General features: G+C 53.7%; 4 protein-coding genes across 4 annotated transcripts; 1 reads left to right on the forward strand and 3 right to left on the reverse strand.

Moving 5' to 3' along the window:
• Positions 1-1,001: 1,001 nt before the first annotated feature.
• On the reverse strand, positions 1,002-6,089 carry ATEG_04381 (uncharacterized protein; the record flags this gene model as incomplete). The annotated part of the gene is made up of 7 exons (XM_001213559.1): positions 1,002-2,005; positions 2,174-2,205; positions 2,341-4,485; positions 4,536-5,096; positions 5,143-5,344; positions 5,389-5,630; positions 5,686-6,089. The coding sequence occupies 7 exons, from the start codon at positions 6,087-6,089 to the stop codon at positions 1,002-1,004; spliced, it is 4,590 nt and encodes a 1,529-aa protein (XP_001213559.1).
• A 555-nt stretch (positions 6,090-6,644) lies between these two features.
• Positions 6,645-9,257, forward strand: aglA (putative alpha-galactosidase; the record flags this gene model as incomplete). The annotated part of the gene is made up of 2 exons (XM_001213560.1): positions 6,645-8,213; positions 8,409-9,257. The coding sequence occupies 2 exons, from the start codon at positions 6,645-6,647 to the stop codon at positions 9,255-9,257; spliced, it is 2,418 nt and encodes an 805-aa protein (XP_001213560.1).
• Positions 9,258-9,416: 159 nt separating this feature from the next.
• ATEG_04383 (putative poly(ADP)-ribose polymerase PARP) lies at positions 9,417-11,607 on the reverse strand (the record flags this gene model as incomplete). Its single annotated transcript, XM_001213561.1, has 5 exons — positions 9,417-10,066; positions 10,129-10,965; positions 11,024-11,317; positions 11,369-11,482; positions 11,541-11,607. The coding sequence occupies 5 exons, from the start codon at positions 11,605-11,607 to the stop codon at positions 9,417-9,419; spliced, it is 1,962 nt and encodes a 653-aa protein (XP_001213561.1).
• A 569-nt stretch (positions 11,608-12,176) lies between these two features.
• Positions 12,177-13,595, reverse strand: ATEG_04384 (glutathione synthetase; the record flags this gene model as incomplete). The annotated part of the gene is made up of 1 exon (XM_001213562.1): positions 12,177-13,595. One exon carries the CDS (start codon positions 13,593-13,595, stop codon positions 12,177-12,179), a length of 1,419 nt encoding a protein of 472 aa, XP_001213562.1.
• Between the last annotated feature and the right edge of the window lie 14 nt (positions 13,596-13,609).

The raw sequence follows: 13,609 nt of genomic DNA on the forward strand, positions 1-13,609 counted from the left end.
CCCCAGCAGCGACAGCTCCAAGTACATTCTAGGCGTTTTTGTGATGTCGGCCATGTTGGAGCTGGGTGTCGTTGTTTCATATTGTTACATATCTGACTGCGACGCAAAATGCAGCGAGAGGGCGATTCGTTTGGAGCTTAGCGAGTGCATGTATATGCCTTTTCAATGTACAATGACGAGACTGCCGAATGCGGCCTGAACTTCATGGATTGCACCACCCGCGGGTAGATGAACCTCCACCCAGGGAATCGCGAGGCCCAGACAAGCCAAGACCAGATAGACTCTCGGACAGACAGTCCCTATCTATCTCCTTGTCGACTGTGGTTCATCCCGGGAAAGTTCCTGGCCGATGAATGCGGATGGTTCGTCTGCCCACATCGACGTCACCATCAGATGACAGCAGTCCCCTCGACTATAAACCGCGCCACCTCCGCACGCGAACAACAGAAGACTATGTCAGCTTATACTGTCAATTCAGCTTGATCCTGAATCATTCCTGAGGAACCGATTCTCCTGAGGTTCTACTCCAACTGCGCGTTTACGAACACCACTCTGCTATATAACGCTTAATATCGCTCAATATCGCTAAACTCAATCTCAATCGGGACAATGAGTGAACCAACTCCGTCGCACAGAGGCCCTCTGTCTCTCATACGCTCCTATTCATCCAAGTCGCGGCATCACGAAGACCGAAAGTCATCGTCGTCGGAACAACAGACAGAGCCAAAGAGCCCCAGGGTGAAGCCACACCGGTTCCGGATCTTGAACAAACTGGATCCTCGGTTTAATCAGGACCTGCTCGATGCAAAGGCAAGAGGAGAGCTTGGGGATATTTGATTGAATGGGTTAGTTGCAGCTTGTGTTGCAACATGTTGGACCGCTCAGCCTTGTATACATAATGATTGTACCATTGATATCAAGTTTGCCTATGTAATGATAATACCTTGCTATTCAAAAGGCCATCAGAGCATGTAATATATGCACTGAAACCTCAACCGCCGTCAATATGGCACTTGGTCCATAAACGTCTTGAGAATCTCCACTGCCCAATGCTGCCGGCCTTGAACCGCCACGTCAAGAGGTGTCCGTCCGCGGTGATCTCTAGCACCGACATCTGCTCCTCGACTCAATAACAACTTCGTCGCAGTTTGGAATCCGGCTCTTGCGACAAGATGCAGCGCAGTCTGGCCCTTGTTATTAACCTCGGAGATACTGGCACCACCATCCAGCAAAAGAGCCATCGAACCCACATGGCCCCATTTCGCCGCCTCAAGGAACGGCGTCATCCCTCCATCCGTGTGCGCCTTGACGTTTCCCCCGTACGCAAGAATAATTTGGACGGCATGGGGATAGTACGTGGCCAGATGCAGCGCCGTCCGACCCGACGGGTCAGCGCTATTAATGTCGGCGCCTGTCGCCAGGACGTACTCCAGAACATCCTCTCGACATGACTCTGCCATTTCCGCCACCGCGAGAGTCGTCATCTGGTCCCTGGCGTGCGCAGGCGTATATTTGAGAACCGTTTCCACAAAGCGCTTGTGTCCGTGAACCGCAGCTGCAAAGAACATTTTCTCCAGATACAGCGCGCAGTCCCAGAACCCTCGCATCAGGCATTCTGCGACGTCGGCGTGTCCGTTGCGCGCCGCCAGGATAATGGCACGTCTTCCGAGGTCGTCTTTCACGTGCTCGTGAGCACCGTGTTGAAGGAGGAACTCGACGAGCTCCTTGTTGCCATCTCGGGCGGCACAGTGGAGCGCTGTTGTTCCATTGCGCCGCATGTTCACATCTACTCGTTTCTGTTGAAGAAGTGGGCTTACCACGGACGTCATCTCCCATCCTAATGGTGCTTTGGCTTTCGCATTTTTGAACGAGAGGCTGTCGACGGTGCGGTAGCTGGGCGCTGGTGACGGTGGCCGATATGCTCGCGTACTGCTGGAGTGCGCAGACACAGACGAGCCTTGCGTCGCTTCTGCGTATGTTGGTAGGGAGTCGGTGACGCTGCTAACTTGACGCATGGTGAACTCATTGCTTGACTGTTGCTGTCGATGTGCGCAGTCTGACTATGATACGGCATGGACAGTGATATACTCCAGGAAGCGGTAAAGAACGGGGCGCAGAACGGGGCGTATGTAACCTTAATGACTTCATTTCGTCTGAACAAAACGAGCCTAACCAAGAGACTCTGGGTAGAGAATACGAGCCAGTCTCGACATCAGCACACGGTCGGGCACCGCAGCATATCAGAATGACCCGGTTGATTCAGCCTTGTCGGCCAAGGCAGATGTAGGATTCCGCATCCCATATCTAGCCGGCTGGAACGCATTGGGCATGTTGTCATACGCATATCGAAAGTCCCGGATAAGCTCAACCAAGCCATGGTGACCGCGGAGTGCAGCGCAGGCTTGCAGCTCCTGTAAGTCTATCTGCTCGTCTATGACGGACCAGCTGGACGCGCTGCAGACCAGCAGTTTGCTCACAATAGCCGAGTGACCCGCCGCCGCCGCCGTGTGAACCGGGCGCCAACGTTGATCGTCCGCGACCCGTGAATCCACGTCGTGGTCCAGGAGAATCTGCACTATCTCTTCGCTGCCGATCCGGCACGCATGGTGCAGGGGCGTCTGCCCTCGCACGGTGCGGCTGTTGCCGTCTGCGCCACGCTCGAGGCACAGCCGTACGCAGTCAGCGCTCCCTGATACAGCGGCGTAGTGGATGCACTGCCATCCGCTCATTGCGGATCGGGCGTGGATGTCTGCCCCTGCGTCGAGTAAGATGCGCGCCGTTCTGTGGGAGCCCGCGTGAAGCGCTTGGTGCAGGAGTGTCCGGTCAGTGGTATCGCGGGATTCGACGTCCGGTTGTTCGGCACTGAGAATGGCCTGCACTTTGTCGGCCTCATCGGATCGAATCGCGTTTGTGAGCTCGTCTTCAGGTTTCCCGTCTGCGTCAGGCATGGAGCGGTCAGTTGCCAGCCTTTCGGTGATGTGGAAGCCGCTCAGCTCCGCCTCGTGGTAGGCAGTCCACCCTGATTTGTTCACCTGGCTGGTCTGCAGCGGGTTCTGCTTCAGCAGGCAGTCTATCACGTCTCTGTGGCCCTCGCGGGCTGCTATGTGCAGCGGAATGTCGAGGCTGCGGTCTTGCGCCATCACATCCGCACCGTGCTCTATTAGTGTCTGCACCGTGTCCACCGACCCATTTCTACAAGCCCGATGGAGCGCGGTGCTTCCATCGAAGCTCTGGTGCTTGATGTCTGCCCCGTTCTTCAGAAGCAGTTTGACCGCTTCAGCCCGCCCGCTGGACGATGCGCCGTGCAGTGGAGTCCACCCGTCTGCTGTTTTCCGGTCGATTTCCGCCCCGTGCTCGATCAGAAACTGCATCACTTCGAGATGGCCTCGTCCGGCCGCGCGATGCAGCGCTGTGAGGCCTCTGTTAGACACGGACCGAATGCAAGCGTCGTACGCGACCAAGAGAAGCACCGTGTCCAAGTCTCCGATGTCTGCGGCCTTGTGGAGCGCCGTCCACTGATCTTGGCACTGCAGATCAACCCTGGCTCCGTATTCCAGGAGGGTCTGAACCAGCCTGTGGTTTTTGTTCGTCACGGCGTTGAACAGTGGCGTGGACCAGGACAGACTCCAGTGGTCTGGCTTTGCGCCGGCCTCCAGCAGGACAACGGCGGTGTGGTAGTGGTTGTATTTGCAGGCCTTGTGGAGCGGCGTGGCAAACGTGCTGTCTACTGCGTCTACTCGATGGCCGGAGGCTAGTAGTTGTTTGGTGACTTCGGCCAAGCCAAAATACGCAGCCACGTGAAGCCCTTTTATCTGCTCATTGTCGGGGAACAGATATCGTAGCCTGTTTGTGTTCTTGAGCAGGCGGGAAGCTAAGGCGTCGTATGAATCGAACGGCGCACGAGCAGCGTGGTATCCCCACGATGCCATCGCAAAGTCGGTGAGGGCCCACTTGTTGGAAGGCTGCGGGCTGTGATGAACTGCATCCAAGTGCTTTACTCGCACCTGTGGGCGCGTGCCGAGTGACTTGAAGGAGAGGTATGTTAGACAGGTACGTGCAATCTTTGCATGCGCCTGGCAGAACCACTCCGTCTGTTTCTTCTGCAGGTACTGGTGCAGCGTATGATGAACCAGGCGGACATTTGACTGGTCATTGCCTAGATCGTCCACTGCGATGAGACCACAGCAAACTCGGACAACCACCTTCATTGGAGGGATGTTATCGAAGTCCATGTCTTCGTCGTTGTCATTCGTCGCAAGTGCATGGCGCAGTTCCAGGCTGTGCAGCGGCCTGTAGGATGCAGACACCCACATCAGGGTATTCAGGGCGAGCGATCGCTGGGACTCCGACTGGTGGTTGATGGCTTCAAAGGTCTTGTCGTAGGCGTCTCCCAAATCACCGCTCAATCCAGTCAGTGCTTTCCGGACGCCGGACCGAGTGACCTGGCCCCTGATATTTTGCAGATGCAGCACGGCGAGAAGGAACCTGCGATGTCAGTAAAAGGCCAAGAATCTTGCATCAGTATGGTTTCTTACATTCCATGGGCGCAGTCCACCACGGTGTTGGTAATATCCCGCTCTAGCTGCGAGTCCAAAAGATCCATTACAGACTCATCGGAATGCAGCGCATGTGCAATATAGCTTCTGATATCATTATCAGCAGCAGTGTACTGCTCAATAACACACCTTGACATGCCAGGGGCCGGTAATGTACGACTCGTCACCAGGACGCTTGTACCTGCTCTAACAAGACTGTCCAACGTCTTAATGAACTGGGTGGTCTGCGTCGGGTCCTCGATACTGAACTCATCCATAGCGTCGACAAGGATATAACATCGATTGAAGGAAGCAGATATACTGTGTATCAACTCCTCCAGTTCGATTGGCAGTGGCGCACGACCTTCTCGGCGGGTGCTTTCGAACAAGTCCTGCAGCGGAGTCGGAATGCTGTCTAGGCTTTCGATCAGGAAGCGAAGGATCCCGCCGAGTGCAGATACCAAAGGACTCGTGTGTTTTGAGCGATAGTCACAATAGAAGTATGCAACAGCGGCATGAGGGGGTGTGTGAGAGAGTTTCAACTCATCGACAATCAAAGACCTGATGCCTGTCAGTGTCTACTTATAACCCGCAGAACCAGACCTACAGCATCGTCGACTTTCCACAGCCAGGAGGCCCATTCAGCCATAGCATCTTCGCCTGCTCCCCCTCCTCCAGCCACTCACGAACAGCCGGCGTGTCGAATATCCATTTGCCTGTGCCTGGTGTTCTTCTCGAACGGACTTCGTGGTGCCGGCCTCCTCCACGCTGCGGTGAGAGCCAGTCCAGTATTTCCACATCGCGGTCATCTATGGTGGTTAGCTAACGCAGAGCACATCGGCAGAGGACATACCTGTAAGCCGGCGGGATATACTCCCCACGCCCTGTTTAATTTCCTGCAACTGCTCCGACGGATCCACAAAGGTCTTGATACTCTCAAGGAGCTCGCCCAACTCATCAGCCGTACTGCGATAGTTTTCCGCAGACAGCTCCAGGGCCGCCATTTTCTCCGCGATTCCATGCATTTTGCGGGAGGTATCCATCTGGAGTTTGAGGATTGTTGTGACTTCTTCTGGGGTTTGGGACAGAATGGCACTGATAATCATCTTTAGCAGTGTCTCCGACAATAACAGGCAGGGACGGCACCCACCAGCCTTCCACCGTCAAGGAAAACTGGAACAGCTGCGTATATCGAGATAGCTGCTCCATGATAGCATCGACCCGTTTCTTCCGGATGGGCCATGCCAGTCGTCGGGACCAATCCACCGGGCTCTTCAGCAACCGGGCGAGATCGTGCAGGGTGCCCTCGCATGATACCACCGTGCGCACGAGCACCGACTGTGTGGTGTCAAAGCCCTCTTGCAGTTTGTCCGTCGATAGGAATTTGTGGAGACGGTTGCACACTTCGATAAAGGTGTGGACCTCGCCCGAATACCGTTTCACATCGGCCTGGGCTGACTTGACGTCGGAAAAGTAATTGTACAGATGCGGAGCCAATTGGACAGCGAGGCTCACAAGGCCTGCCACGTTGGCTGCTACTGAGATGCCATCCATCGTAATGGAAGCAGCCGAGGCTTAGATGCAGTGGTTTGAGGGCATTGCGAGTAATGCAGCTCGTTAATGACGGTGAAGAAAATCCGTGGCTGTTAGTGCACTGCCCCGCTCGTCTCGGATTATGCAGCCGATGGCGCTAGATGGATGCAATAAGACTGGGTATTATCAAAGTCGATCAAGGTAGCAGATGTCTTGGTATTTCTGTATACTTCTGTAGTATCCATTATTGGCCTTGTATGGCTACCAAACTTCCATATTTAGTAATATCGCCAGCAACATATACAACTACAGCCAAGCCTGGATAACCCAGGTACCCTATACAACCCTTGCTTCCACGGACATGATAAGCTCTGTCGATCATACCACAGTAGCATCCATCGCATGCCACTTCAAGCCACATAGAGAGAGCAGAACAGGGGATATAGCCACGATACCGTGCGGGGAACGACTGTCAGTACAACATACCCCGCCCAGCAGTGCATATATCAACATCAGCAACATCCAAAGCAATACACCATCACACAAACAACCCACCACACCCCTACATCCCTCACCATGAAAGCCCTCTTCGCAGCCATAACAATGGCACACGCACTCCTCCAAACCCAAGCCTCCCTCCAAAACCCCAACCTCCTCCCCACTCCCCCAATGGGCTTCAACAACTGGGCCCGCTTCATGTGCGACCTGAACGAGACCCTCTTCGTCGAGACCGCCGACGCAATGGCCGCCAACGGTCTCCTCGCCGCCGGCTACAACTGGCTCAACCTCGACGACTGCTGGATGACGCACCAGCGCGCGCCCAACAACTCGCTCATGTGGAACACGACCAAGTTCCCGCGCGGCCTGCCCTGGCTCGGCTCATACGTCAAGGCCAAGGGCTTCCGCTTCGGCATCTACGAGGACGCGGGCAATCTGACCTGTGGCGGGTACCCGGGGTCGCTGGGGCACGAGGAGCTCGACGCGCGCACGTTTGCAGACTGGGGCGTCGAGTATCTCAAGCTGGACGGGTGCAATGTCTTCCCGGAGGGAGGGCGCACGTCGGAGCAGCAGTACGAGCACCTGTATGGGCTGTGGCATCGGATCCTCAGCGGCATGCCGCATCCGCTGGTGTTTTCGGAATCGGCCCCGGCGTACTTTGCCAACGAGAAGAACCTGTCGGACTGGTATACCGTTATGGACTGGGTGCCGCGGTATGGGGAGCTGGCGCGGCATTCGACCGATATCCTCGTGTACGCCGGGGAGGGCAGCGCGTGGGATAGCATCATGGTGAATTACCGCTATAACACGCTTGTCGCGCGCTACCAGCGTCCGGGCTACTACAATGACCCCGATTTCCTGATCCCCGATCATCCGGGGTTGACCATGGACGAGAAGAAGTCGCATTTTGGGCTGTGGGCGTCGTTCGCGGCGCCGCTAATTATCAGCGCGTATATTCCGGGCTTGAGTGAGGAGGACATTGGGTACTTGACCAACCGGGACTTGATCGCGGTCGACCAGGACCCTCTGGCGCAGCAGGCCACGCTGGCGAGTCGAGATGACGAGGTCGATGTGTTGACGAGGAGTCTGGCTGATGGGAGTCGGTTGGTGAGCGTGTTGAATCGGGGGAATAGCTCCGTGCAGAGAGTCATTCCCTTGCAGTGGCTGGGTCTGAATCCGGGGCAGCGATATCAGGCCAGGAATCTGTGGGATGGCACGGAAAAGCGCATTCGAAAGGATCTCACAGTCACTGTGCGATCACACGCAACGGAGATTTACAAATTCACGGGCTCGAATGGTCGAGTTGATGCTGTCTCCACGGGCATTGTGTTCAATACTGCATCCGGCAATTGTCTTACTGGCGATGCAGCTGGTGTTGGATTTGCGCCATGCACTGGTGGTGAGAAGCAGATATGGCAAGTCCGTGGATCTGAGCTCCGTCCACTGTCTCTTTTGGGCGAGTGCTTGACTGCAGATGGGACTCGACTGTCTCTTCGTCCATGTGCAGGTGATGAGGCGCAGATGTGGTCATATCACATTTCAGGGAATTTGAAGTCAGGACACGAAGGTGGCTGTTTAACTGAGGGCCATGGCGTCGCATCTTGTGGGTGGGAATTGAACAGCCAGGTGTTTGGGCTGCCTAGTGGTGTAAGAGTCAGTGGATATTGAGCAACGATGCCAGTTAATAGATGATCTGCTAGACCTATCTTCTTGAACGATTTTCATCTTTTCATCTCTCTGGCCAACAGCCAGCATACGCATATGGGATGCATGTGACCAGTCCGCTTTAGCGCCGCCTTGCTTCGTTCAGGGCACAAATGGTTACAACCAACCCATACCTAGCAGCAAGGTGTTAGAAGGGTTCCATCTCCAATGCAAGCTCTCCCCTTTGATTTAGACGTCGTCGAGATGGACAACCACCCAAAGATCGAGTTACTCCGGGCAGAGGTCGACGAGAACGATGAAAGCTATTTCCGTCTACTGGTCGATGGCCGGACAATCAAGTACATCACCATCGGGCCTGGCATCTACAGCACCGAGGACATGTGCTTTGGTCCTTCTCTAGTCTCTATCCTGCCTGAACTTCCTCCTGGAGACTGGAACGACGGGCTCGTGGCCCGAGACGCCGACGATCGACCGCATTTTGCATCTGCTCAGCACACCCAGTTCCCGGGAGTCCAAAACACCTGGCACGGAACCTACATCGAATACATGGACCTGTTGATTGGGCGGAAACTACGAACGGGGATCTATGAAGTGCGATGCGCGTCGTTCGATAATGCTGTCGTCGGAAAATTCGCCCGCTTCCCCTGGGAGATTCAATACATGGAGAACGAAACTGCAGCCTATCAATGGATCTCCGGACATGATATTGGACCCCAGTTTCTTGGTCACTTGACTGAAAATGGGAGGGTAATCGGGTTTCTGATAGAGTATATCCCCAATGCACGGCACGCGAGCTCTCAAGACATTGCGGCTTGCAGGGAGGTATTGTCTCGGCTGCATGCGTTAGGGATCCGACATGGCGATATCAATCGGTTCAACTTTCTTGTCCAAGATTCAAAAGCTACGTTGATCGATTTTGACACGGCTCGGAAATGTGACGATCGGAAGGTGCTTCTGCAGGAGTTGGAAGGGTTACCAGCCAGCCTGGAAGATCTCTCGTATAGAGGAGGTGGAGGCCTTCTATGAAAAGTGTTGCTCAATTCTGTGATAAACTCATCTATAATGTTTTGGAGGTGTTGTTACAATCCATGCGTGTCAATTAGGAATCGAGAACACCAGCCCCATGCCCTCATACGCCAGTCGCTGTAGGGTACTAAAAGAAATAAAATCAGACTCCACCCTCCATCACATCTTCACTTGGAAGAGATATCTCTGCCGAATCTGTGCCACATCATAAACGATGTATTCGTTGTACTGCAGGCACTTGCCGGTGTTTCTATCCAAGGGCGTCTCCATATCCGGCATCGAGACCCCCTGCAAACTGGGGTGGACGCAGCCTGCATCCTTCCAGCCGCCCGGAACCGACATTCCCTGGCCGAGAGTAGCAATCATGCCCTGCTTCTTCGAGTCCTGATCCGCATTGTAGTTGCCGTTGACCAGCTCCAGCATGCGCTCTCCCAGTTCCACGTCGCACAGAAGCAGGAGACCCATGTTCGCACTGGAGTAGTGGCAGCAGTAGCCGGCCGATTTGCTGGACATATCGGCAAAATAGACTCCCTTTCCGAACATATAACCAGTAGCCGGAGCTTCGGGGGGTGCAATGCGGAGACCCTGGCTCAGGATACCACCGAAGTTGGTACTGCGAGAACCGTGCCACAGCAGACGCCGGTTGCTATTCTTCAGCTTCGCATACTTGGACGACATGAAACGATCGTTCTCGCCCTCTCGTTCAATTCGGAAGATATTCATCACCGAATACTTGATATGGTGGGTGGCTCCCCGAGACAGCTGGAGATACGCTTCCAACTCCTTGAACTCAGTAGAAGTACGGCTCACTGTAACCTGTCAGTCTAAATCACTGTAAATCACTGTAGGGCACATCGAGGGTATCACGAACATGGAGTCATTTCCCTCATGTTAAGGCTCTGGAATTGACGGTCAAGTTGGTGAATCGTGTCCGCATCCCTGGACTCCTTCATGATACCATTGGCAACCTCCATATCGGTGAGGGCCTCAAGAAGCTCAAGCTCTCGTTTGATGGCCTGCTCCGAGTTCAACACAGGAGGTCGGTTCCGACCAAAATCGTGAGGGATTGTCGTAAAGTACTGGTCACTGAGATATGCTGTTGCTTCCGCGATGGAAGTATCGTACTTGGTGGTGGCCAGGGTAGGGTTGTTCATCAGCTCCGAAAGATCCTTCAACAGCTGAAATCCGGAGCGTAGCGTCCTTTTGCTCAGCTTCCCTAGAGGAAGTTTTTTTGCATCGTACGACATTGACGCCATTGCCGAAAGGAAGTGGTCTTTGTTGAAAATGAAGGACATGAGATCCTGAACCGGCCCGGGCAAAACACTCTCGACTTCTGGCTTGTCCTTTGCGCCTTCAGCCTCTTCAGCCCCTTCATCCTCCTCGCCTTCTTCCTCGTAGTTCTTTTCAATGAACGTGTACTTTCCCTTTTTGGGAGGATCTAGGCGATTATCCCAGGTCAGGCCCGACTTGTCTTTGAACTTTTTCTTGAACTCTGCCATAGCCTTGTCAAAGGAGCCGTCGCCGAGAAGTGAATATTGACCGGTCTCCCCTACGCGGCCCCAGCGCGTCCAAGTCATAAACTCGCTTCCCGATCGGTTCGTCAACATCTGAATGCGGTAAAATTTGTTGTTGTTGTTCGCTGAGACGGTCTGATTGAGCGTCGCGTCCCAGATAAGGCCGGCGTCATCAATGTGCACAGAGTGGCTGCCTGTAGATGGGTGAGTTTATTTTGTGTAGGAGAGCTTGGGTTGGAGTGGTATATCTACTTCTCAGATAACAGCAGTCATCCACAGGAACAACCACCGACTTGGCGCCCTTTTTCTGGCCATCCTTGGGCTTCTTGTTCGCGCCGTCTTCCTCAATCTCCAGGGCTTCTTCCAGGGTCCGCTTCTTTTTCTCGGGTTTCTCTGTGTCCCCGTCTTTGGCGTCTGACTTGGAGTCTTTGGAGTCTGCGCCCAAGACGTAGCTCTTCTCCGGAAGTGGCTTCTTGGCCTTGTCCGATTCGATCAGCCAGTCCAACGATACAATATTGCAGTTGTAGACCTTGGTGGCTTGTTTGTCTTTGCGCAGTCAGCGGAGTGCAGAGGAAGTTGACATTCGGTATAGCTCACACTTGGAGTTCTTGTTGTCGATCTCTCTCTGAGTAGTGATGAGATGGGTGAGGTCACTCGTCACCGAATGACTGAACTTTGCCCCATGGCTCTCAATAAGAGCTCTCACTTCGGCTGGAGTGAGTCAGACGTCATTCGTTCGGAAGCTTGTTGCCGTAATTCCCAGTCTTACCTTGTTTATAACCGGAAAAGGTGCCACTGAGGGCGATGACAAAGCTTTGAAACAAACCACCTGCCATGTTGGGTTGCAAGAGTCTCGAGAGGACAGAGAGCATATACAGGGGGAAGAGAAGGAGAGATTGTTGAGGGTTGGGGGATACGAGGCGGAACACTAGGCCAACCACGTCAGGGGCAGTAATCCAGAAGCCGCGGTGTAATGGTGTCGTAAGAGGGGATGCGAAAGGAAGGAAGAGGCCCCATGAACTGAAGATGAAAACAATCGAAGTTAGAGGAGGAAGGGAAATGGTGAAGCTCTTTAAAATGCGCCGGATGGAGGCTACTTAGCCCGTGATGGCCTGACTGCCTGGTCGTTGCCTGAATTAGCGCTAGGCCTACAGCCACTAGTGGTGTTGCCTGCAGCCTACGCTCGATGCGACCTTCCATAGCCGAGTCAGTTCAACCACGAGAATGAAAGGATGTCTTTCTCATATGAACCAAGCTCCACTAAGTGATTTTGTTTCTCCACACTGAAAGTATGAGTCTACGATGTTGTGGTATACCTAGTGTATAGTATTTACCTAATTAGGTTTAGCGCATATGGATTTGTATAGAGCAGACCAACACCGTCTATAGTATACTCACACAGGCATCACTGCTCAAACAACAATGGAGTGTCAAAGCATCCATACCCTTTCACCACACTCATCTCATCCACCTCCTCAAATTTTGTCTTGAACGACCACCCCGCCACCGAACTAGACAATATCTCTCCCGTTCGCCACAGACACCCTCCAATAACCCCCAGTTCCGACACCACCCCTCCTAGACCAATCCCTTGTGGTGACATCAAAACATTATCCACCCGCGGAGAGGCGATGCGCTCCATTAACACAAACGCACCCCATGACGACGGATGAATCTTGGCCAAAAACGGTGGTATATCCTCTCCATATATATTATTCCCGCCTCCTTCCAACGACGGTTTGAGAATGTAATCCCTCGCCGAGTGAGCGTCCAGCGCCAGGCTCCGTGCGTACATGCCCCGTTCCGATTCATCCATGGGATATATCTGAACGAACGTGGATCTGATGACAGCCGCTTTTTCAGCGGAAAGAACCCGCTCCAATGCGCCAGGAGTGGTCAGTCTCTGTTGAACCTTCTTAAAGGTGAGGATATGGGCCAGCAAAGATGGACATTTGATTGCCCGCGACATCTCCAGGCGCAGACGTGCTTCCACGCCGGTCTCATTATATTCCTGAGCCTCATATCCTGCGCGCATGTACACAACGGACACTTCAACCGGCGGCTGCCATCCCCGCCAGGGAGGATGGAAGAGAAGCTCTCTAGATTCCGTGAGAGATGTGTATTGTAAGACATCCTCGGCAAAGTCGACCCGATATGCGGGAATCGGGACATCCCGGTCCCATAACGCGTATTCGATCGGCCGTTCGTCAGCTATGTTGAAGTTACGAGGCTGGACAACGAAGAGGACAACTGTTTGCTTCGCGACCTTGCTCTTTGGTGGACCGTATGCTGTGTGCGCTTCTGCCAGGCATGCGGCCACGTTGTTGATATTGTTATTCCGCGGAAGACAAGTGATTGATATCGGGCTATCATCAGAAGCATATACTCCCGTACGGGCAAGGTGATGATGCATGTCGGCGACCTTGTCGGCATGGGAGGCTCCTGCGCAGGAGAAGGTGTTGAATTCAACTTGTCTCAGTCCTAGATCTGGTTTGTCCTCCGTGGGGTTGCCCTCAACATGAAGCATATAATCTGAACGAAAGATCCCAACAGAAAGTTCCTGACAGTACCCGCCGGATGATTTTATTCGTTTATGGATGTCCCATAACGCTGCGGCAAGCGGGTGTACTGAGATGAGATCCTTGATTGTGTCAAAGATCCACTGCTCATCCTCCGCCAACGCACAGTATAACTCATGATATATGGACTGCAAGCGCAAGGCTTTATCAAACTGTGCTTTGGGAAACGGAGTCGGAAACACTGAGACCCCGATAGGATAACAGAGGACTGATTGCGCGGACTGGGAACGAATGTCCTTCAGCATGGAGCCGTGGTTGA

The sequence above is a fragment of the Aspergillus terreus genome, genomic scaffold (assembly GCF_000149615.1).
Source record: "Aspergillus terreus NIH2624 scaffold_6 genomic scaffold, whole genome shotgun sequence".
NCBI lineage: Eukaryota > Fungi > Ascomycota > Eurotiomycetes > Eurotiales > Aspergillaceae > Aspergillus > Aspergillus terreus.